Source organism: Lissotriton helveticus, chromosome 12 (assembly GCF_964261635.1).
Source record: "Lissotriton helveticus chromosome 12, aLisHel1.1, whole genome shotgun sequence".
NCBI classification, from domain to species: domain Eukaryota; kingdom Metazoa; phylum Chordata; class Amphibia; order Caudata; family Salamandridae; genus Lissotriton; species Lissotriton helveticus.
This window is the reverse complement of record NC_136073.1, coordinates 700978607-701003543: the sequence shown is the minus strand read 5'-3', so window position 1 is coordinate 701003543 and position 24937 is coordinate 700978607. Positions and strand designations below refer to the sequence as shown.

General features: G+C 44.8%; 1 protein-coding gene across 1 annotated transcript in view; it reads right to left on the bottom strand.

Annotated features, from left to right (window-relative positions):
* USB1 (U6 snRNA biogenesis phosphodiesterase 1) overlaps positions 1-14530 on the bottom strand; it is a 206152-nt gene extending 191622 nt beyond the window's left edge. Inside the window, exon 1 of the mRNA XM_078668662.1 lies at positions 14106-14530. Coding sequence (XP_078524788.1) covers positions 14106-14293 — 188 coding nt within the window. The 5' untranslated portion in view covers positions 14294-14530. The remainder of the gene's footprint in view (positions 1-14105) is intronic.
* Between the last annotated feature and the right edge of the window lie 10407 nt (positions 14531-24937).

Sequence of the window (24937 nt, the reverse complement as noted above, 5' to 3'; positions counted from 1 at the left end):
CTCTTCGACTAAGTGGGACCTGGGTTCCTGCTAATCAAGTACCCAGGGCTTACGTCTTTCCTTAAAACTTAAACTGTACCTTTGCACCACCAACTGGCTCCTCTCTGGCCACATGCAAGTCCCTTGTAAACTGTACCATGGGTACCAAGGGCACGGTGACCAGGGAAGGCCTCCAAGGACTGCAGCACATATTGCCCCACCCTTAGAGGCCCTGTACACAAAAACACACACACACAAAAACACACACACACACACACACACACACACACACACACACACACCCACCCCCACCCCTGGCAGGCTGCGTGTTTTGGAGCAGAGCAAAGTGAAGATTCAACATGGCACAAATGCCTACAACCCCCTGCCTATGGTATAGGTAAGACACCCCTCTAGCTGGGTGCACTATACCACTGTTGAGGGTACAGGTGCATGAGCCCTGTACCCCTACAGTGTCTAAGTCCATTCTTAGACATTGTAAGTGTAGTAAAGCCATAAAGAGTATATGGTCTGGGAGTTTGTCATTACGAACACTACAGCACCTAATTGCTTTACTGAAAACTGGGAACTCTCCGCACATTAAAACCACACTGATGCCAGTGGAATTAAATGCACTTTTTGCCAGCCATGTGGTGCACTTTGACTTTGTGTGCCATGTGTCCCTGCCAAACAGGTTCCATGGGGCTGTGTTCTTTCCCAAAACGGAATCCTTGTATCCACAATTGGCACATCTCTGGACAGAGGTAAGCCCATTGTAAAGGAACCAAGGACACTCTGACCAGGAAAGACCTCTAAGGGCTGCAGCAATTATTGAGCCACCCTTAGAGGTGTGTGTGTGTGTGTGTGTGTCTCTATCTCTCATTTTGGTGCAGAGAAAGTCGACAAGGCACATATCCCTGTGTGCCATGCATGCAACCCACTGGGGTCTAGGTAAGTGACCAGTCTGGATCGGTGCACTAGCCCTAAGGTGAGGGTGCAGTGGCATTATCCCTGCTCCCCCTACAGTGTCCAAGTGCATTCATAGACATTGTAAGTGTAGTAAAGGCATAAAGAGTATATGGTCTAGGAGCTGGCCATTACAAACTCTACAGCTCCATAATGGCTCTAATAAAAACTGGGAAGTTTGGTAGCAAACTTCTCAGCACATTAAACCCACACTGATGCCAGTGTGGGATTAAATGCAAAATGTACTCAGATGGCATCTTAGAAATGCCACCTGAAAAATACCAGCCCTAGTGTGGTTCCTGTATGGCTGCCTGCCATTTGCCACCACCAGGCAGGTTTCTCAGCCCCTGGGTAGAGGGCCTCCGCTCTCTGGGTCCAGAAACAAATCCCATCCTGGGCAGAGATGTCATGCTTCCTCCCACATAGGGGAACCTTCAAATGCCTACTGCCTTTGTAAGCGGTCCATGAATTTTGCTACCCTCAGCAACTGACTCCCACCGGTTCTGACTCCCACTTTGGGTGGGAGAATCGGCATGAAAACCACGTTAGGAGAGGTTTGCCCACTTTTGCGAACCCCTACCGGCCTGTCTCCACCTTGAACCTGCTCCTGCGAAATTCTGGTATGTCCTGCAGCCAGCAACCTTGAAAACCCCAGAAGACCTGCCTGCCTTCAACCACAAAGAATGCGTCTCCTGTGAACACTGGATTTGTTCATCTCCAACCTCTGGTTCCAGCCGGACACCACAAATCCACTCCACTCTGACCTGCCGACCATGGACCGAGCGGCCAAACACCACAAGGAGGTCTACCCGGCAATCCTGACCAGAGATCAGGCGACCCATGACCTGCCTCAAACTTCCAGCCGATGCTGCCAGCTTTAAATCCAGAAGGTACCCCCAACCGCGACCAGAAGCTGGTAAGAAGATCCTACCCTAAAAGGCACACCTGCACCCGACACCCCACGGCCTTGGGTGGCCAAACCGACGGTGCCTAACTAACCCCCAACATCCCAACTTACCTCTCGAAGTGGTGGTCGCACCCAGAAGACCTGTGTCCCCAAGCCTGCAGTGCCTTTGTAATCCGGAGGTTCCCCATTACAAACAAAGGGAGCCCGACGTCAAAACAGCACCCTGCACCCACCAGCCCTAGTGCTGCTGAGGGTGCACCTTTGGTGCTACTTTGTTTACCTATTTGCCCTGAGCTTAAGTCCAGGTGCTTTGCTTCCACAACCAAGTGGCCTGCTCGTCAGCAGCCACTAACCGGAGGCCCCCTATCCCCCATTGGATAACACTGGGCCTCAGCACTCTGCACCCTGCCGCCCTAGTGCTGCCGAGGGTATAACAAGAGTGCATCCCTGATCCTGGGGGACCCGAGTCTACCCCCAGAACCTCAAAAACCACGACCAGATACTTACCTTAAAACCGATAACACTATTTTCCTTCGTAGGATAACACTGACTGTTTTTCTTGGAAGAGTTTCTAAGTTTGCAGTTTGAAAACCTAAAGAAATTATCAAAAATTGTACTATTCACCAAAAACGATTTTACTTACCTGTTTGCAGGAAATGTCCCAGAGTAGTATCCAGGTAATACTACTCTGAGTAAGAAATGTAATCTAAAAAGTAACTTACCTGGTATTTTACTGAAAAGCCCATTCAAGTCTATGTACTGTAGTTACAAAGCATTGCATTTCTCTGAAACAATACTGTAAGTCAAAACAAAGTGCAAATACAATTTTCAACCCAAACCGTATTACATCTGTAGATTTACTGCAAAGTATGTGTCACTTACCTGTGCCAGGCTTGCTGATTCTAGGAAATAAAATAACTAAAAGAATATCTTTATACAAAAACAATTAGTCTGAAGTTCAGTCTAAGTGTGTGAAATCATTTGCTGATTGAGTGTGTGTAACAAGTGCTTAACACTGTCCTCTGACACTGCGTTACTACTTGACCACAATACCCTAAATAGTGAGTAAGGTTCTATCTACTTTTATCCCTGCCTACCTGTTGGGTTCCACTGGACTCTGTGCACACTATACCGCACTTTGGTATAGTACATACAGAGCCAGCTTCCTACGCTACCTGAACCTTGGGGAACCTTGGTTTTAATCCCCCCCAAAAAATTTTGCAAGTCGTTTACTTACCTGCAAACCGATAACATTCATTTTACCACAGGAACCAATGTTGTGATGTTTTGTTCATAAAAATGTTCTGCTGAGTTGAACTTTTGTATAAGAGAAAGGTAACTATATTGAAAACCTGAAAAGGTCTTACTTACCTTGTATTGTAGGATCCATGGTGTGGTATCTAGGAATACCATCCTGAATAGTCGATGTAACGCAAAAGTGATCAAAAATAATTTCTATGCAATTTAAACTGTTTTTAAAGCATGTACAAACCTGTAGCGATTGCAAATCCATTCCCAATTGCTATACCCTCTAAAGTTTTATAATTGCAAGTACATTTTACCTACCTGTACCAAGACCTGCTTGGTTCTAGAAATAAAACATAAGTATACCTTTTTTATACTTACTCAATTGGTCTCGATTCTGTCTCAGAGTGTAAGAAATCAGTGTTTGATTGAGTGAATACAATAAATGCTTAACACACCCTCCTGATAGGCCTAACTGCTCTCCCACACGACCACAAAGAGAGCTGTTAGTACTTATCTAAGTTAGCCTCTATACCTCTGGGGACTCCCTGGACCCTGTGCACCCTATACCTTACTTTGGTATAGTATATACAGAGCCAGCTTCCTACAAGACCCAATATTGGAATCTTCCATTAGTACTTCAGAAAAATGTAATGCCTCCATAAAGCTTTAGGATAGCTACCTGGGCATCCAAATTATCTCTTGTAGACTAGAAGTTCTCCAGGTGTCCTGTATGAAAAGAGTAGAACCAATTTACAGTTCTCCCCTTTCCTAAGTTGTCTCGAAGAATTTTAATTAAAGTGTTAGTGGAAATTCCACACAGTGGAGTTCTTCTCTATATGGGCAAATGTCTGGTTCATGCGAATTACTTTGTAAATCTGTTCGACCCGGAGCCATCTAATTTTTCGGCTAACCTGCCGTACAATTTTCCATCAATGGACTAATGTAGTGGACACTGCAGGTACATTCAGGATTTGTTCGATATTTTATAGAAGCACCCAAAGTGCACCCTCTCCCTCTTTATAGTTAAGGCTGACTACTGCCTCCTTACACCAGGATGTAGGTAGACTGGCGGTCAGTCATAACTGATTGCAGTCTCGGAGGACAGGCTTTTTTAACTGTACTCCGAGGGCAGAGGACCAATGCGGACGAATCTGTGCAGTAAGACATAACTGTTATCCATGCTTCCGTCCATGGTCTCTAATGGGCAGTTAAGTATCTTAAATGTGTGTTCTGTGTATGAAATGAGGACCAGGTGCCAGGTTAAAGGTGTCCTCAGAGCACAACACGAGAGTCAGCATAAAATAGGGACTCTCCTCTGTCGATTTCCAACCCGAGGTTGTATTTCTCTTAAATAATGTCTGTCAGATCCCACTCCAACATTAATTTGAACAATAAAGGGTCAGCATTGGTGGGCACCACTGGACTGCCTATAGAAAGGACCGAGATTTCTTTAGCGTTTCCCTCTGACTTTAACAACCAATGCCATTGGAAGAGGACGGTGTGCAAAAGGCCAATCTGTGCACATGGCAACAATCATTCCCCATGTTTCCTGGCAAGTAACTTTAGATGTCAGGTGGCTTTGGGGAAAACATCTGCTCCTCCGCCAAACCAGATCTACTGCCACTACATCTGTGTGTGCTGGTAAAGGTCTGGCAAGCAGGGAATCTTGTCTGAAATCAGTTCACGAAACCCCTTGCATAGTCACAGCCAACGCGGCCTCTGCCTCACAGCCAGGGAGCCTGGAAAAGCCACAGAAGAGCACTTGATCACAATTAGAGTATTTGAATTATAAACAAGCATTTGCAATGCAATCAGTCTCGCCTTTGGGACCTTATATGTATTTAGCTATGCAGCACATTAGCCTGTGTGCTGAAACATCTACTATTCTTGGACACGGAGGTAAAGTAAGCAGCAAACTGCGTGACACGCCAGGTATTGTATTGTATTGTAATTGCATTTATATAGCGCTTTTTCGGTGAGTAGCACGCTACTCCGGAACCCAAGAAGGATTAGTGTTGAATTAGTATAGTGAAATATGAAAGTAATTTGAGTGGTGGATATTAGTCAGTTATTTGGATTGAGAAGGATAGCGGATGGATAGAAGAGGGGAAAAGGGTTGCATTTATATAGTACTTGCTGCCCCTAATGAGGTGTTGAAGCGCTTTGTTCGGTGAGAAGCACGCTGCTCGGAACCCATAGAGGATTAGTGGTGAATTAGTATAGTGACATATGAAAATTGATAAGTGGACATGTCAGTCTGTTAGTTTGATTGAAAAGGATAGTGGAGGGATAGAAGAGTGAAGAATTTAGATTTTTTGGGGGGGACGTCATAGCAGTAGTGGGAGGCTTGGGATTAGTGAAAAGGGATGTGGAGGGGAAGAGTCAGGGAAGAGTTTAGAAAGGCGTGTTTCGGGAGATCAGTATAGTAAAAGAAGTGTCAGATGGTGCAAGGAGGGGTAGAGTAGGGGAGAGTCTAGAAAGGGCTATTTTGGGGGTCATAGTCGTGGTATGGGGTTTGAGATGAACAAGAGAGTGGATGTAGAGGATATATTGATAGAGGTATAGGGTGAGAAATAGGGTCATGCATTGGAAAGAGTAGTAGGAAGAGGTTTGAGATGAGAGAAAGTTGAGGTAGAAGATATATTCAGAGATGTATAGGGTGAGAAATAGAGTTGTGCATTGGATATGCTGAATTAGAAGAAAGTATTAAAAATATATATATTCATAAGTGCAAGTATGGGAACACATGGAAAGAAATATTACCTTTCAGCGGGAAGTGGTATAGTCTAAAGCTCTGTTTTTAATATAAAAGCAGGGCTTTCGGTGGTCATATCACTGAAAATACAAGATTTGGAAAAAATTATTGTCTTCAGGTGCTCGTGGAGGACAATGTCTATGGACTGGAATCTGGAGAATGCTAAAGTGATTCTGGTACTGTACTGACATCTGCTGGTCATTTTCTATCAAGAAAGTTAAATAGAGGTAGTTGCCAGAATTTTTTTATAAAAGAAAGTCCCTCAGCAGAATGCAATTATGGTATTTTACTGACCTCTGCTGGCCATTCTCTATCAAGACAGTAAAATAGAGGCAGTTGAACAGAAAAAAGTCCCCAAGCGAAAGCAGACAAGTCCTAGGGCGGATCTCCAGAGCCCACAAATTACAAACACATATAAGTATATACTAAAGTATATACAAGAGGTCTTGAATGCTCGACCTAAAAATGTGTTCTTTTCCTGGCTTAATATTCTGGGCTCCGAAAGGAGAATAAATACTTTCCAATCTGGGCCCGTGACCTGTAATTCGTCCACACTTGTTGCTAAGGGTTCAATATTGCTGGCAGCAAATTTCCCCATTAGACCAAGATACAAATGCAGGACTCAAATATTTTGGGACCTACTGAGACGCACCGCAGGACTGTGAATGTGGTGAATTTATGCTAACCCCAAGCTTCCCAGTACACCAGGAGAGTCAATAACGATCCAAATCTAACACCAGAGACAGATGATAGATAATCGGAGTGTCCTGCTGGCTTCAATAATTGCCCCAAATTCAAAACAGTTTGAATGGTTCACCGAGTCCTCAAGTTCCTGATGATATCCATGTTTGAAATTGCTTTTGCTTGATTACACTAAATCTCAAGCCATAGCCTTAACTGGCTGTGTCTCTGGACCCAGGGGATGTCCTCAGTCTTATAGGTGCTACATCAACAAAAATGGTGAACAAGAGCAGGCAGTTACAAGATTACGGAGTCCAAAGACAGTACCCTAATGCACGTTGCCAATGGCACTGCCTATATCCCCTGCTAGTCCTGATGTAATACATTTGGAGTCGTCTTCCCCACTGGTTTACAATTCTACTGATTATGGCTATCCCTGCTAGTCCTGATGTAATACATTTGGAGTCGTCTTCCCCACTGGTTTACAATTCTACTGATTATGGCGAGTAAATAACCCTGCTCCAGAATACAATACTCTCCCATCCACCCAGATTATAATATGTGTACTACGACCAGTAGTAGTATCCTTCGGAGGAAATTTCAAGTGTTCTCAGTTTTTGTTTCATATCTTAATTGTAATTGGCCTATTTTACATACTATCAAATCAACACCTCTTTCTTTTACAAATAATGGATAAGACTCGCCGTTGAATTAGATAAATTCAGATTGCTCTGTCAAGATGTGGGAATGTGCCTAATCCACTGCCACCTCCCGAGAGTAATCCTTGGCCTCTCAACTTCTTTACCATTAGATAGTCAAGTCCTTAGAGAGAGTTGCCTGGTTATCCAATTAGGATGCAACACTACTTGTGGCCCTGGGAAACCTGTTGAGTCAATTAGCTTCTGATCGCTTCAGAAAAAAAAGAAGTGGTTTACATAGTCTGGTACCTTCTCTCAGGATATAGCTTTTTTCCGACCTGCCCATGCTTCAGGTCTGCAATGCATCAGCATCAGGTTTCGCGTGGAAAAGGCCAGGAAGTCTGTCCTGGGTAAAGCAATCAGGCTGATGTCTCAATCTCCCTCGGCTCAGCATTTACAAGATTTGTTTGCCACACTGTTTTTTACATTGGTCAATTCGCACCAGGTAGCCATAGTCCACTTAAGTAATTTTGGACAGATGCTATTCCAGCGTTAAAGAGAATCATGGATTGTGGGCAGCACTGGACTATCCTTAGAATTGAAGCTAGTCTTGCCTTTGTCTTGGATTGTGACAACCAATGTCAGTAGAGGAGGTTTGGGTACAAGTGTGGCTCAGCTCACAAATTCCCAAGCACTAAGGACTCAAGAAGAAACTTCTCAAAATCGAGGGATCTGGCAGTTATTCTTTGAACACTTCAATAATGCTCCAGAAAGACAATACTGGCCCCTCGGGTCACAAATGAATCCCTTGAGTGGGACAAGAATCAGAAACTGACTGAGCTAATGATTTAAACTAATTATTGGAAAGAAACAGATGTCACATCTTTCTCTGCACTGCATATCTGAAAACAAAAAAACTACCAGTAAGATGCCTTCTGACAGAACCTTCATGATTCAGAGGTTTTGTTTGTTCCCAAAGGTCTTTGTAAAACACTTCACATAGTTCATGGGAATGCTGTTCTGGCCTCCTTTTCAACACTAAAGGATGTGCTGGGAGAGGTTACGTTTTCGCTCTTCAGTGGCCATCAGTTCTGCAATTCATATCCGCAGGAAGCTGGCTATGTATATACTATACCAAAGTAGCCGTACCTGAAACCTTGCTGCTGCTGCTTTTCTTGGTCGTGACCGGGGGGAGAAAACCACCACCCCAGCATCCAAACGGCGCAGAAGCCAACGCCATTATTCCAAAGCGCCAGGAGGCGCATATATTCCAGCCAGAGTTCCCGCAGCACGGGAGACGTACCTGAAACCTTGCTGCTGCTGCTTTTGTTGGCTGTGACCGAGGTGAGAAAACCACTACCCCCAGCAGCCCAAGCAGCGCAGACGCCACCAACGCCATTATTCCAGAGCGCCAGGAGGCGCATATATTCCGGCCAGGGCTCCCGCAGCGTGGGAGCCGTACCTGAAACCTTGCTGCTGCTGCTTTTGTTGGTCGTGACCGGGAGGAGAAAACCACCATCCCCAGCATCCCAAGTGGCGCGGAAGCCGCCAACACCGTTATTCCAAAGCGCCAGGAGGCACATTTATTCCGGGCAGGGCTACCGCAGTGCGGGAGCCGTACCTGAAACCTTGCTACTGCTGCTTTTATTGGGCGTGACCGGGGGGGGGGGGGGGGGGGGGGGGGGACCACCACCCCCAGCATCCCAAGCGGCGCAGCCGCTGCCAACGCCATTATTCCAAAGTGCCAGGAGGCGCATTTATTCCGGCCAGGGATCCCGCAGCGTGGGACGCGCGCGGCGTTGCCCGGGCCAGGCCAAGGGCAGGCCAGTCTGTGCCCATCAGTGCCCGGATGAGGCTGGGCAGAGACCATCCTCTTGGGGGTTTTTTCCACTTAATTGGTATTTCGTTTACCTCTCATCTGGACTTGGACAGCTTGGATTGGTGACTTTTCTCTAAGAAGATCTCTGTTAATTAAGTGATGGACAATTTGTACTGATATTAGTTTTTTTTAATGTGATTCTATCCAGCTCACCCTATGGCGAAAGTGAAGCGCACGGGGGAGACAGAGTACCCCCAAACCCTTCCATAACTCCACCCTTGACAGTTTCCTGACACGGGCAGCAAAAGCCATAGACAAAAAAATATTAGTAGTACAGCGCCAGCTATCTATAGATGGGGGGTCAACTGTAGGCTTAAATCAAAATACTTCATCAAGTGCCCAATGGAAGAACACAGAGTTAGAGAGTCCCATTGTAGATCAATCTATATTGGAACTCGCCCCTCCTGTAGAGACTCTGGCCCGATCTCAAACATCTCCAATACCTTCTCCAGCAGCCAAAGGGAAGAGGAAGCAAAAACACTTGGAGCCCCATATAGTAGTTACTACTAGATCTAAAAGAAGAACTAAGGAGCCCCCAGTTGTGGATTGCAATAGCTCTAATCTAATACCTTTAGATGTACCGCATTCCCATCCAGCGCCATCAGTCTTATCTCCGCAAGATATTAGGTCCTTAATGACGGAATTTGAAAGAATAATGCTAAATAGTCGGTTACCCATTAGGAATAGGCTTGACAGTTTAGAAGCCGATGTGGAAAATATAAAAAAAAAGTTGCTATCTGTTTTAGCCATAGAGACAGGGAAGCTTTTCCACCTATGCCCAGAGCCAGTAGCATAATTAATGGATAAAAGCCATAGGAACCACAATGCCACGGGGGAATCCATTATTGTAATTCAAAACAACCCTTAGTTGTGCCCACTGCTCAAGAAAATGTCCATGACACATGGAAGCCCCTTCTAGGCGAAAACCAATGGCCCATAACCATCATCTAATTGAGGACGGGTATCCCTGCAATCATTCCAGATCTAACATTGCCAAACCCCCATTAAATGGAAAAGAAACTGAACCCTCCAGAGAACTCAAAATACAAATAGATAATTTACCTACAGGGGCAGACACTGGTAACAATGTAATCTTGCACCTCCCTCCAGAATGTTGCCCATATGTGGTGATCTTAACCAATGTTCCACCGCTTATGGGTAATCAAAAGGAATCTATCACCCAACTGAGGAACAAAGTCTGCCACTGGCTATCACGGAACACTGATTTTTCCAATTCCATGATATCCTATTTGTACGAAGAGTGAGTTGGGTTGGCCCCTAACGAAAGGTTAGTAAAGGTGATTTCATAGTAATTAATTGTCGATCCTCAGATCTTGCAGGGCAGCTACTTCAGAGTAGGAGGAAGCCACCTGGGCGGGTCCCTGGACATAGGATTGATATGGTGCCACTCGGTTTTTTCTACAAGCATCTAAAGCCAGCTGGGATATCCCCATCATTAAATGTCCACCCAGTAGAGAATCTATTATACAAAAAGGCCTTTGTCCCCTTGAAAATTTTTAATAGATACGAGGCTCTTACTGATCTGGATAGCCCAGATTGACTGAACCAAGGGAATGTAAAAATAATGCCGCCCCATGCTGTAGTTACAACTGGACCAGCAGAGGGAATATCAAATACTGGCAATACCATCTACAATGAGTCAGTGAATAACACCGTACCTACCCAATTAAATAATTGTGTACTTGCCCAAGAACTAACACTGGTAAATTCTATAAGTAGCTGCCCGTAAGAGGGAAGCAGGGTTGCCGAACATTCATTTCAGATTATGTCTTGGAATATAGCAGAAATAAAAACACAAGCTAAGTGACCCTGAGTGGGGCAGAATGGTGGATAGTTGCCAAGTATGTGTGTTCCAGAAAACGTGGGCGACAGAGCGGTTGTTCAGGGTGGGGTTCACTACATTTATTATTGAGGTCAGGGCATCAAGGGCAGGCCGCCCGGCTGGAGGACTGCTAATATGGGTTAGGAGCTGTATGGATTGCAAAATTAAACTACTAGAAATAGGATCCCAGGAAATCCTTGGCATTGATATGATATGGCCTAAAGGGAATATCCATCTTATGCTATTTAATATATATATAATAGGTCCAGTAGCCATCATAGGCAATCAGAAACTACTACAACACTCGTTAATTTTCTTGAAACCCGTAATGGAGAGTCCCACCTCATTCTAGCTGGTGATTTTAACATAACTTATGAGCCAGTAGAGTTTGTACAAGAATTAGTGCATGAAGAAGAGCAAACGAGGGGTGTAATTAAGCTCCAGATTCCCCCCATCAAAAGATATACCAAGGTTGGGCAGCAGGTATTGTCTCTCACTTTAGCCCATGGGGTGCGTGCCTGTAACGAGCGGACACCCTCAGACAAGGAAGCCAGGTTCACGTTTATTAAAAGTAGGATAGACTACATTATGGTGGATCTCATTTGTTAAAGATATGACAGTTCGCGATCAGGAGGACAGTGATCACAAAGCCCTCTTTTTGGAGCTAACTGGCCCCTATACTGCACAAAATCAAACTTATCAAATACCAGCTCCAATCGTAACCACGAATAATAATAGGAGAATTAAATGGCTCGAGGTTACGGCAGATGGGCAAATACTTCCCAAAATTTTTAAAGAAGTGGCACAGACAGACCCTAATGGCATTTAGTGACCTAGATCCAAAAGAGGATGATTCTATTATGGCCAGCTTTCAAAAATTAACCAATAGCATTAAATCCTATTTTAGCAAAACATGTTGACCGCTCACACTACGGTTAGGGGACAGTAACTTCCCCATACACCGTCCATTGATTTTAATATCATATAGTTACCAATCACATTAAAACATTATTTGATAACTATAATTATTTTTACTCTCACTCACTTTTTCACTGGCCCCCACTTAGTTTAGAAGTGCATCCCTGTCGTCAGGTGTATGCCCGCCCACTATCAAACGAAGGTTTTAGAGGGCGAGGACTGGCCAATGATGAAGCATGACACCAGGTAGTGTGTGAGACCAGTCCGTCACATTTTTTGAGATGCCCTCACTCATAATATAACCATAACTACATAGTGGTCACAACACTAGGAGCAGCTCTTGTTGTGTTTAACATTTAATGTTGGAGGCTGCTAGCTCCTAGAACCCTTCTCCACACAGTGTGGAGTTTTTGTGTGATTATAAGCATTTATTGTACACACTCCGGCAAGAAATGATTGCACACACTCAAAATTCTGACCAATTGTTTTGTATAAAAATATTTCTTTGTTGTATTACATCTTTAGACCCAAGCAGGACTTAGTGCAGGTAAATAAATATAGTACTTTTCAGGGATAATACAGTTGAATGCAGTTGGCTGTTACAGGTAGGTCAAATGTTCAGAAACAGTTGAAATACTTTTGTACTTTTTAGATTCATTTTCAGAATACTTCTTCTACTCAGTGTGATATGCCTAGATATCGCACTGGGACATTTCCTGCATAAAAGGTAAGTCCGTTTTACTTAAACACAGTTTCTTAGGCTCTCATATAATTCTCAACTCCATACTTAGAACTTTCCCACAGAAAAGCAGTCAATTCAGTCCTATGGGAGAAAATCAGGTTATCAGTTTTAAGGTAAGTACTCGTTATTGAGAGTTGGATTTCTGGGGTTAGAAGCAGGGTTCTAAGAACACCCTCAGTGGCACTAGGGCGGCCTGGTGCAGACTGCTGAGGTCCAATGTTATCAAATGGGGGATAGGGGGCCTCCGGTTGGCGGCTGCTCATGGGCACCCTATACTCTTCATTGCTTTACTGCACTCACAATGTCTAAGAATGGACTTAGACACTGTAGGGGCACAGGGCTCCTGCACCCTCACCAGTGGTATAGTGCACCCAGCTAGAGGGGTGGCTTACCTATGCCATAGGCAGTGGATTGCAGGCATGGCAAACAGGGATGTATGCCATGTCGACTCTTTACATTGCGCTGCACCAAAACACGCAGCCTGCAATGGCAGAATGTGTATGTTAGCATACAGGGCCTCTAAAGGTGGCACAATATGTGCTGGTCACAGTGCCCTTGGTACCCATGGTACCTTTTACAAGGGACGTACATGTGACCAGAGTTGACAACTGGGGTGCCACAGTACAGTGTTAGGGAAAGAACATAGGCCCTGGGTACCTGGTTGGCAGAAATGAAGGGTACACTTAGTCAAAGAGCATCAACATCAGGCAACAAGAGGAGGGCAACCATGCAAAATGTAGCACTTTCCTACTATATCTTCTCCAAATTCCCTCTAAAAATGCGAAGGGCAATTGTCACAGTGGTTTCACCATTATTTTGGCCAAGAACGTCTTAGTTTTCTCTTTAAATCGGCTCCTCCGACTCCGTTTGACGGTCTGACTATTGAACGAACATTTAGGCCATCAACACATGGAGCATTCTAGCATGGTTTCTGGGGTACAACAGTCTAAACAGGAATCCACTCTTAAAGAATATATTCACATTTGAGTTTCCTTAAAAAGAAATCTAGCATAAATGATCTTCATTTGTGGAACTGAGAAAGTGCCTAGTTCTACATTTCCTCCGGGAAGCTGATGGTGCGAGAATTCTACAAGGGCTTGGTTGTTTCAATCATAATCTTTCAATCAGCAATCAAAGCGTTTAGTAACTAACCATGGGGTAGTAGTGAAAAGGCATTTAGAGTTCCTTTCTTTTTCCCTTCGTAGACAGTGGTCTCTTGCTAGAACAACAAATAAGCCTGTGAATCCCTTGTTGGATTTTTCCATTTTTATTTCGGCCCCACAGATAACTTGTTTAAACTACAAAATAGACTCTGCGTATGAGTGTCTCCTCCCCCCCCCCCCCCCCTGATGGGTTGAGACTGATTTCCACAGGATACTTAGCAGCAGGATTGGAGCTCCCACATTCTGGGGGGGGTTCTTCCGCCTTCTGTCAACTACTTGTACCTCAAAAGGAGATTCATTGCAGACATCTACTCAAGTTAACACCTTCTACACGTGTATTCAAGTACACATCACTGAAGGGCCTCGAGAGTAACTCTTGGACCACTCACCTCGGAGGCAGCAGGGCCCCGCTTGACCGCACTTGGACGCCCTCCACGGGGGAAGTTTTCGCAGGGTTCCCATTATCACCTTTAGAGCTTCTGCCCCTTAAAACACCAAGAAAACTTGGGGTCTCTGTCAAGGACGACTCATCCTCTGAACTACTGCTGCTGTAGTCCACCAGTACCTCGGCACTCATGGGAACGCTGGAGTCCCCACGCTGGCCAGTATGTGATATAATTCACTCATGAATGCCAAGGTACCTATCTATTCCCTTCTCAAATGTACAGCTCGTAAATACAGCCTCACTTTTGTTGAGAATCTTTTAAAAGGCGACATTTGGCATCAACTTCGGCATTTTTCGGGGCGAATATCAACTAATGCGAAGGCAGAACAGGCACAGAGCATCGCCATGGAGTGGGCGGTACTGTTGTATTCTAATGTACCCTGGGATTGGAGCATTACAGGTTTGTCGACCAATTATAAAGCGACGTCCAGAATTTCGAGAAGCCTATTGGCTGTGGAGTCGGCACGTGCCACTGTCAGAGGCGTCGTCCGACAGTGGGCGTGTGCTGTCAGTCCCAGTGTGGAGTGGGCCGGGCTTGGACGAATATGTCCGCTTTATTGGTGGACTGGGTGGTTCTATTCGGGACGGAAAGAGCAGGCGAAGCTGCCTCTGCCTCTACGGCAGAGTCTAATTCTGATTATGCTTCTCTTTCGTATATTTGCTACTCACAGCAGCCAATAAAAACGTTTTGTATGCAAATAAAACTACATTTCCCATGATGCTTGTACATACATCACATCCTGTATAGCCCCATAAGAGCTGCTGTACTCAGTGTCTCCTCCTCTTTCTTTGCTGCTCACGCAGACAGTTAAGTGCTCACAACATTGTGCCATGATTAATGTCTTAATTGGCTGTTGGATTGCCTTTAATGTTATTACCTGTATGTTTGCGCTCATGTCGCGCTATTTGAATGCTTTGCGCTTATATCGCGCTATGTAAATAATGCTCTGCACCTTCTATCGCGCTGTATTTACTGCTTGTGACAAGAAGGTGTTTGTGATGCTGACCGTATCTTTTGTTGACTTAAAACAGATTTACTGTGCTTTGTCTTGAACCAGCGCTCGCGGGCGCCATTGCTTGTTTTATGGTTAGGCGGAGCGGCTCCCGCTGGGAGCGGCGTACTCCGGGGAAGCTTTTACTTCATTGACTGTTCGGCCTCCCGGCCGAGTTTTCCGTCCCCGAGGGCCTGCGGGCATGGCAGTGTTTATCGAGGGGGCGGCGTAGGAGTGTTGAGCCTCCTCCCGCAGCGAGTCTGTGTTTTCCTCTGTTGGCCCGTTCGGGCGCGTCTTCTGTCCCTGTTGGCCGCTGAACGTTACAGCTTCATGGCTCTCCTTCATAAAGGCAGGCGCGCGTCGCCTCGTTGTCTCCTGGGACTGTGAGTACGGCGGTGTAGCCGCTACGCGGGTGGCCTTATCAGGCGTCCTGTACTCCCGCTGATTCTCAAATGCCGCGCTTCCCTGCAGGGGTCATCAGGCCTCATTAGCTTCGCCATGATTGGTTTACACGTGGCCTCGGGGCAAGGCTGTTGCCTCTTATCTCCATGGTGCAGGGTTCGATCCCAGGTGCCTCCACTTCATGTTTTTCCAATTGCCACATGATATTTAATGTTTATAATTTCTATTTTCGTACTTTTATTACTATTTAAGTTTAATATTCTCCTGGTGCATGTTTTCATTATTTATACTGGAAGACAGTAGTGCGCTTGGTAGCGTTTTTTATTTCACCCACCAATACAAGTTTCAGATGCTCCTGCAGGAGTGGTGGGGTCGCTCTGCTCTTGCCGGCGACATTAAACCTCGTGGGAGGCCTGACTCGGCCACAAACTGAATCAAACGCTCCCTCCGGAGCTGAAATGCGGCGCTGGCATGGCGCCAGGATGAAATGGGTACCGATGGTTTGTGTCTAGAATTTTAGCTCCTAGATTAGGTTCCAACGATGCTGTTCCACATTGCAATAGATTTTCCTGTCACTTCCATAGGGTTGGTTGAATTATTGCACGGTCTCGCGCTTTCTCCGCCAAAGGCTTTCCCTAGTAGCCGAGTGTGGTTATGGAGTCATAACGCTCCGGTGTGCGTAACCCACTTGGGCGCAATTTTGGGCTTAATTTTGGGCACTTTGGCCTACGCACGTCGCATGCGTCCCCTGTTTGTTTTGTTTCGAGGTCTCAGTGCCTCCTGCTTTACCTGAGCAGAGTGCCTGGTAGCCTCCAGGCTTTCACAATAGGCTGGCCCTCGGAGTGCGCACACGCTCCTTGTATTTTACAATGACTCCGACGCCCTCTGGGCTGTTATAATGACTACAGCTTTGCTGAGGCGCCGCTACATTATTCATTCTATGTTTTAGTGTGCACAGGGTTGGCTCCCCCTCTACTCCTCCATTGCGCTGTGCTTTGCACTACCATATATATTAAATACGGATATCCCTTGAGGGTGATGGTGGGATATGTGTATGTGTATATATATATATATTCACTGAAAAAACCATAGGTTATAGACCATATATAGTTAGGAATTAGCATTTAAAAAACCTTATTTTACTCACACAAAACCATTGAAATTCCATATATAGTTAGTTGCACTAACTATATATCGCGCACCCGCAATCCACTGCTGATCATGTCACATATTACATCATTCATGACATGGTCAGTGACATCACTGATGACATCACTGATGACATCTCAAATGACATCACTGATGACAACATCCAGTGACTGTATGTTTCTGTAAAGTTAAAATATGTCTTACATATTGAAGAATGAGTGGATGTATAAGTGTCTGGATGAAGGATTTAGTAGGTGCGTGACTGACTGTATGAGTGAGTGATTAAATGTGTCTCACTGAATGCATGGGTTAGTGACTAAACTGTCTTAATTTGTGCATCATTATGTCTGTTGTGATGTAAACTGCTGCATGTGTTGATCATTAGCTATACGAGAGGCTATATGTGTTATTAATTGGTTGCCCAAGTATTTCTATGGGAGATTGAGTTTGTGTGGGGGTGGCTGGAAGGTGTGTGACTCTATGCATAGATGTGTGAGCAGTTTATTCACTAGGTGTATGAGTTCAAGAGTGCATGTGGAAACAGCTACATGGGCAGTTGACTGTGTGCATGAGTGTATTGATGAGTGAATGGATATCTCAATGCTACATGTCATAGTAAGTACATATGTAAAACACAGTACATGTGAGAGTTGGCATATATAAATAACTGTGCATGAGAGCCACTGAATGAGTGAGTGGTTGTATCGATCATTGTGAACTTGTATCAGGGATTGTATAAGAGAGTAAATATGTGTTAGTATATGTTTCAATAAGTAAGGTGTGTTTAACTGTATAGTTGAAGAAATGGAGGTGAGATTGTTTCTTTGCATGACTGACTGGGTGTGTGAGTAACTCCATGGATGAGTGGCAGTGTGTGAGTGTCTGTATACACTGAGTGTATCTAAGGTTATTTTAGAGTCTGAAGAGGTTTATCGTATTAGCACAAGAATGATGTCAAATGAGATGTCATCAGTGATGTCATCGGTGATGTCATTTGAGATGTCATCAGTGATGTCATCAGTGATGTCACTGACCATGTCATGAATGATGTAATATGTGACATGATCAGCAGTGGATTGCGGGTGCGCGATATATAGTTAGTGCAACTAACTATATATGGAATTTCAATGGTTTTGTGTGAGTAAAATAAGGTTTTTTAAATGCTAATTCCTAACTATATATGGTCTATAACCTATGGTTTTTTCAGTGAATTTCAATGGTTTTTTAATAGCAAATATCATAAGCTGTCGAATGTCAAGTACGTGGTAAGTAAAAACATTTTCGTGTTTATGCACACTGATCTGCTTTGAATGCTGCCCCCCACCCCTCATTTCTATTAGGAGTACTCTCTCTTTGCAGATAGTGAAGGGTAGTTAACGCAGGCCTTTGCCCCCGTTGTAATCCGTCGTGCCTGCTTCTCTCTCCATTTGATTGATTGTTCTCTTTGGTTCATTCTCTATTTACAAACAAGCACAGAGTCGCAATACTCTGTTTAGTCTTTGCAGATAGCGAAAAAGCGTGTAAAAAAACAAAAGGAATCGAGCAAAATCAGTAGGCCACTAATGGGATCTCTTTTTGACCTCCCTAAAATAGAAACATTAGGAACAACCTGTTGATAATACCAATGTGTATGTACATAAGCGGCGTTCATTTGTGTTCACAGTACCCCTTGTTGATTGTTTGAATCGAGCATTGAATTGTTCGAAGTTGGTTCTCTTAAGAATCTTCTCTGCCTGCAAACGAGGAAGAATAGGAATATTCTCTCTCCCTTTGCAGATAGTGAAGGGTAGGTAACGCAAACCTTTAACACGTCGTGCCTATTTCGTTCCTCATTGATTGATTGTTTCCCCAAACATTGACTGTTTGGGAATTGGTTCTTTTTGGAGGTATTCCCTGTTTGCAAATATACGTAGGAAAATCTTTGCAAATAGTGAAAGGGTACGTAATGCGGACCTTTCTCCCCCGTTGTAATCTGTCATGCCTATCTACTCCCCACTGATTGATGCACCTGTTTCACCCGGACCATTTACTAGAGATACGTCATCTGGCCCGACCAGAGAGCACCCCTAGTGAAAAGGACATATGCAATATTAACGAAGTGATCACTGTATCCTGTTAACAGAAACTTTAGCATGAAACAACCTGGAAAGAAAAGAATAGGAAAACGAAAATCAGTAGGCCACTGATGAACATGAACTTTTATTAAACAACGAACAAAGAAACGATAACATAACGTAATGATAAAACCTATTAATGTCCTAGAAACAAGAAAACGTTAAAATATGCCAGTGGTGAGAGACCAGAAAAACAGTAAGAGAAACCAAATCACCCCTCGCTGTCCCACCGCCTGCCACGCCAAAAAAATCGATAGACTAGGGAAAATGCAAGTCAGTAGAACATCCGCCCCCACTCTGGAAACTTCCAAGGTGGGGCAGGGTTGCGGCTACGCCCAGCCGGGAGCAGCCCATATAAGGCGGGTCCTGCTGCCACGCCTCGGCCAGGAGATCCTAACGTAGGGTGTAGCCGGAGGAGAGGCCGAGGCCAGCGGGACCCGGCCAGGGGATTGCCTTTACAACGCTGAAGAGTTGCAGGGGGGGGGAATATCTCCTCGACCCTCCCCTCTCTCTCCCAGTCCGGCCGCGGTGGCCCTTGACAGTTTCAGGTAGTCCCGCCACATGCTCTTCCGGTCCGGCCACCAACGGTCGGGGGGCCGAGGCCGACGGGATCCGGCTGCAGCCGATAAACCAAGGAACCCGTTCATGGGGCCAGAGCCAGGGGCGTCCGGCCGACATCCACCGGAAGCCCGGCCCGAAGACGGACGGGACACTCCTTCTTTCTTGAATAATGGCTGCGACAACACTGGGGGGGGATGTCTTGCACATGCCTCCGGCCCCCCCCCTCGTCCTCATCGCCTGGTCCGGCCATAACAAATCTCAAGCGAGACGCCGTGGGGTGCACTGGGAGGGAGAGACGGTGCGAACAGGCCTCTCCCGCCTCCCCAGGTGGAGGCTTCCCAGCTGCACCCTCAGCGCTCCAGGCGCCCGGAAAAGGGTTCTTCCACTGTGGCCATGCTGCAACGTCTCGCCCGGCAGGGTGGAGCCCGTCCGCTCATTTGACCCCGCGATCGCCAGTAGCTACCGAACTCTCAAAATGGCGGTCGACCTGGCAAGAGCGGGCCCAGCATAAAGAAATGGCCCGGTCACTGGTTGACTCCACCACCGTAGTCCTCCACGACCTTGAAGATTCTAGAGGAGCCGCGGGAGTCTCCGACCCCCGATGGGGAATGACTGCCATGATCGCCCGTGGAGTGACGAAACTGTATCCGCGGGACGTCGGCGCTCCCATGCTGGCGCCAGCCTCACTTTGAATTACTAGAATCCTGCAGACCTCAGTTCCGGTGAAAGCACAGTGTGACCCGGTAGGAAAAATTGTTGCACCCCCTCCCCTTTTTGACTGATAGTTCAAACCACCGATCCTTTCCTTTGCCCTTTTAACGGAACTTTGGACTGCCTCCCCCTCTTTTACATTTTCTAGAGAAAACAAAACATTAACCACTACATTAGCATAGCAGTTGACACCAGAACTGTTTTCAAATTGAAAACCAACAACATCTTCAACAGAATCCTTTTTGTTTCTGCTGTGACCCTGCTACAGCACAGGCATTGTCCCCAGCAGTAATTCTGCAATGCCGGTAAGAATAGCTGTGGTACCTACTGGACTCACTCACCCCCGCGGCGCCCCACGCCGTTATTTGCTGGGCGGCAACTTACTAGACATCACTTTCGTGCCATCTAGATTTCAGCGCGTTCTGCTGCCTTGGAACTATTCGCACAACAGACTGTTACTGACGACCCACCCCCAGGCAACATCTTCTGAATTTTCATAATTTGAAAGAACTAGTAACATGTCCTCATCAGGAATTCAAAAGAAATTGCCACGGTCTCTTCGTTGTTTAAATGTTTTTACTGTTTTTGTTTTGTTGTATATATTTATATGTTATTAAAGTTTTATATTCCTACTACTTTGTTGGAGTGCTATATATTTTTAATGTGACACATAATTGTAAAAACTTTGATGTACAAAGAGTCATTCCTGGAATCTTCCGCTTCAGGCTCGTTCCCCTCCCCAATCACAATACAGGATGGTTTTCAGATAGTAGGAACACGTGTGGTGTGACGGATCTCATCGGGTGTGGGCCTTGATCTACTATAACTCCTTTGAAGAGGGGTGATTCTTTACAGCTGGAGCCATAAACTACATCTGCAGGGCTAGCTGATAGCCTGGACAATCGGACACAGAGGAAGAGGAGTGTCAGAGGGTGCGGTAGTGAATAGGGCGAAAGGGAGGTGTCGGGGCGGGCACAGAGTGTGATTCTCAGGGAAGAGCAGCGCAGATGGGGGAGGTTTATTGCCCATGCATAAGACAGAGAGCGGGGGTGACCAGTGCCTGGGGAAGATGCTTGCGAGGGTGGGGAGCCATGCTACGAATCGACAGCGTGCAGAGAGTGGGTCTGGTCAAGGCATCTAAAATGGCTGCCGTGCACGACAAAAGTGTGGCATTTCAAAAAAGGCAAGATGGCGCAAACAATGTTTTTCAACACTTCCTCATTTCCTTCGAATCGAACGTTAACAGACGTTGGTGCATATTACCAAAGTTAAGCGATATTTATCGCTAACGATGCTTACCAACAAATTTTTTACCGCTAAGCATCGTCAGAAATTATCGAAGATAAACCTTGCTATTATCAAGGTTTATCGCAAATGCGATAATAAACGGCCGCAATGCATGAATATCGCTAAAAAGTCAGCGATATTCATGCATTACCGAGCTAATGCTCTTAGCCATGTTATCCACCTCCCATTGGATAACATGGCTAAGAACTGCTCAGGGCAGGTGTTACTTTTTGGAGATATTCGCGCTTAGCGCGAATATCTCCAAAAGTTGGTAATAGGAGATAGATATCTTGCATGTTGTAATGCAAATTATTGTGGTATATGGAACTCATACCATAATCTCTCAGGAAAGCAGAAACTGATCCTTTTGGGACCGCCTGAAAAGGCCTAGGGGGTGAGGGGTACTCTACTTTGCCCCCTTTTCACGTTCCGAACTATTTTATTTTACTCTCTTCTGTAATTACACAAAATAGCAGCGATAAGATGCATCGGAGACACACAGTGAGAGAAAGGAGGCCGGAGATGAAGAAGAGATGTCAAATACACATTGGAGATAATATAGTGGCAGAAGGGAAGTAAATATGAGTAAACTTACCATGTAACATAAAAATGTTGCACTCTATACTATAAGTCTCATTTTATACTACAATCACTTCGCTACAACCTCATAAATTAAAAATAAAAATGAATAATGTCTCAAACAATTTTTGATTTCTAAATATAAATTTATTCTTCAGAATTTTCTAAATTTGAAAGAACTAGTAACATGTCCTCATCAGCAATTTCCTCATGAAAAGTCTGCAATGATGATTCTTGTAACTCTATGGTCTCCAAACATTCGATAAATTCGCCATCAACAGATTGATCAAAAAAATCATTCAAGTCATCTCCTCCTTGTGACAATATTTCATTATTGGTGCTGTCAATTTCAATCAATGTAGTGGAATCATTCAAGTCATCTCCTCCTTGTGACAATATTTCATTATTGGTGCTGTCAATTTCAATCAATGTAGTGGAATCATTCAAGTCATCTCCTCGTGACAATATTTCATTATTGGTGCTCTCAATTTCAATCAATGTAGTGGAATCATTCAAGTCATCTCCTCCTTGTGACAATATTTCATTATTGGTGCTGTCCATTTCAATCAATCTAATGGAATCATACAAGTCATCTCCTCCTTGTGACAATATTTCATTATTGGTGCTCTCAATTTCAATCAATGTAGTGGAATCATTCAAGTCATCTCCTCCTTGTGACAATATTTCATTATTGGTGCTGTCCATTTCAATCAATCTAATGGAATCATACAAGTCATCTCCTCCTTGTGACAATATTTCATTATTGGTGCTCTCAATTTCAATCAATGTAGTGGACAATTCAAAAGAAATTGCCACGGTCTCTTCATTGTGAGCCATTTTATTTTGAAATTGCTTGCTGTAAATTGCAGAAAAAAATAATCACTTTCATTTATCGTTTTTAGTAATACATAATATAAAACTAACTTTATCAAGTATTTAGTATAACAGAAGGACTGCAAATAAATAACAGAAAACATTTTTCAAATTATCTTCAAGTGTACAACATAGTTCCCCTTACAAATTAACAACTCACCTTTTTAAAAGTAGGAGAAGTGTTAGTACTGTGTAAATCAAACACCAGAAATTCACCACCAAAAATTCCTCACAAATGTACCTCAGACAGTAGTATCACAAAATGGCTGTGGTTTCCTCTCATTTGACATATATACATAACCAATTAACTTTCATCACACACAAATACAAAACCAAAGTAACATTTTAATTGGTTCTAAATTTCAACACTTTCAAATGTGTTTTCCCCATGCAATTTTCCATAGGACATTTACATACGTCTACAGCCTGAATGGCTGAACGGAATTACACCAAACTTGGCAAAATGGTACATCAAACCTAAGAGGTCAGGAAGGATCTACTATGCCCCCTTATGGTCATTTCCCCCTTCGCTTTGGCCTCCTCTTGTCTCTCGATCCTACCGAGAGACAAGATGGCGGCCGCTACGGACTGTTTGGAATGTTGACAGACGCCGGAGAACCAATCAGCTTCGCAAAGCTCCGTAACGCGAAAAGTACGCGAAGCGGAGCGCTGTTACAGATATATATCTTTTTTTGAACGTTAATTTCTCAAAATCCACTGGAGCACATATATTGAGACCTAGCAAAGGCACATCGGGCTACCAGTCCCTAATATTTTGCCAAGTTTCGTGCAAATCCATTCAGCCGTTCGATTATTGACATTTAGATACGTCTACAGCCTGAATGGCTGAACGGAATTACACCAAACTTGGCAAAATGGTACATCAAACCTAAGAGGTCAGGGAGGATCTACTATGCCCCCTTATCGTCATTTGCCCCTTCCCTTTCGCCTCCTCTTGTCTCTCGATCCTACCGAGAGACAAGATGGCGGCCGCTACGGACTGTTTGGAATGTTGACAGACGCCGGAGAACCAATCAGCTTCGCTTCACAAAGCTCCGTTGCGCGAAAAGTACGCGAACTGGAGCGCTGCCCGGTCCGCTGTTACAGATATATATCTTTTTTTAAACGTTAATTTCTCAAAATCCACTGGAGCACATATATTGAGACCTACAAAAGGCACATCGGGCTACCAGTCCCTACAATTTTGCCAAGTTTCGTGCAAATCCATTCAGCCGTTCGGGCTAAAAGTGAGGCCAACCGCCCTATGGAAAACTCAATGTTAAAAACACGTTTTGGGACCCCCCTTTTTTCTCGACCCCCCCTGGACGAACCCCCCCCCAATTTTCAGGGGCTGCTCAGAAACAAAATGTGCCATTTTCCTGAAAATTTCAGCCAATTCCGTCCACAAACGCCAAAGTTATTAGACATAGAATTTTCAAAAAACCCATAGAGAAAAAATCCTAACTATATATACCTACTGGCGACCGCCAGTAGGTAATATATACAAAGCACATGGTATCCCAATTCGAGCCACACACGAGACAATGTGAAGGTTACCAGCCTTTATTTCAGGTGCAAATGGTAGCGCGGGCCAGTGCAATAAGCAGTCCTTTCAAAGCCTGACGCGTTTCGGGTACATCCCATCTTCCGAGGCATACATGAAAAGTTCGCGCTGCAGGTAGGCAACAACTTCCTTTATAAAATATCACGCCCATTATTCACGTCAGTGTCATTATGGGAGTTGTAGTGCCAGCAATTCCATTTTAAATGTTAATGCGCTAGTAACTGCCGCAGATAAGACCCGGCATGGGTCCCAGCCGTTGCATCCATTTCAAATCCTGCCACATTGCTCCCAAATCGAAAAGGGTGAATCCGGTTTCGAGGTCCCCTGGGTATCATGGGGTGGTGCAGGCTCGGCGGCTTGAGCAACCGCCTACAAATACAAAGCACATGGTATCCCAATTCGAGCCACACACGAGACAATGTGAAGGTTACCAGCCTTTATTTCAGGTGCAAATGGTAGCGCGGGCCAGTGCAATAAGCAGTCCTTTCAAAGCCTGACGCGTTTCGGGTACATCCCTTCTTCCGAGGCATACATGAAAAGTTCG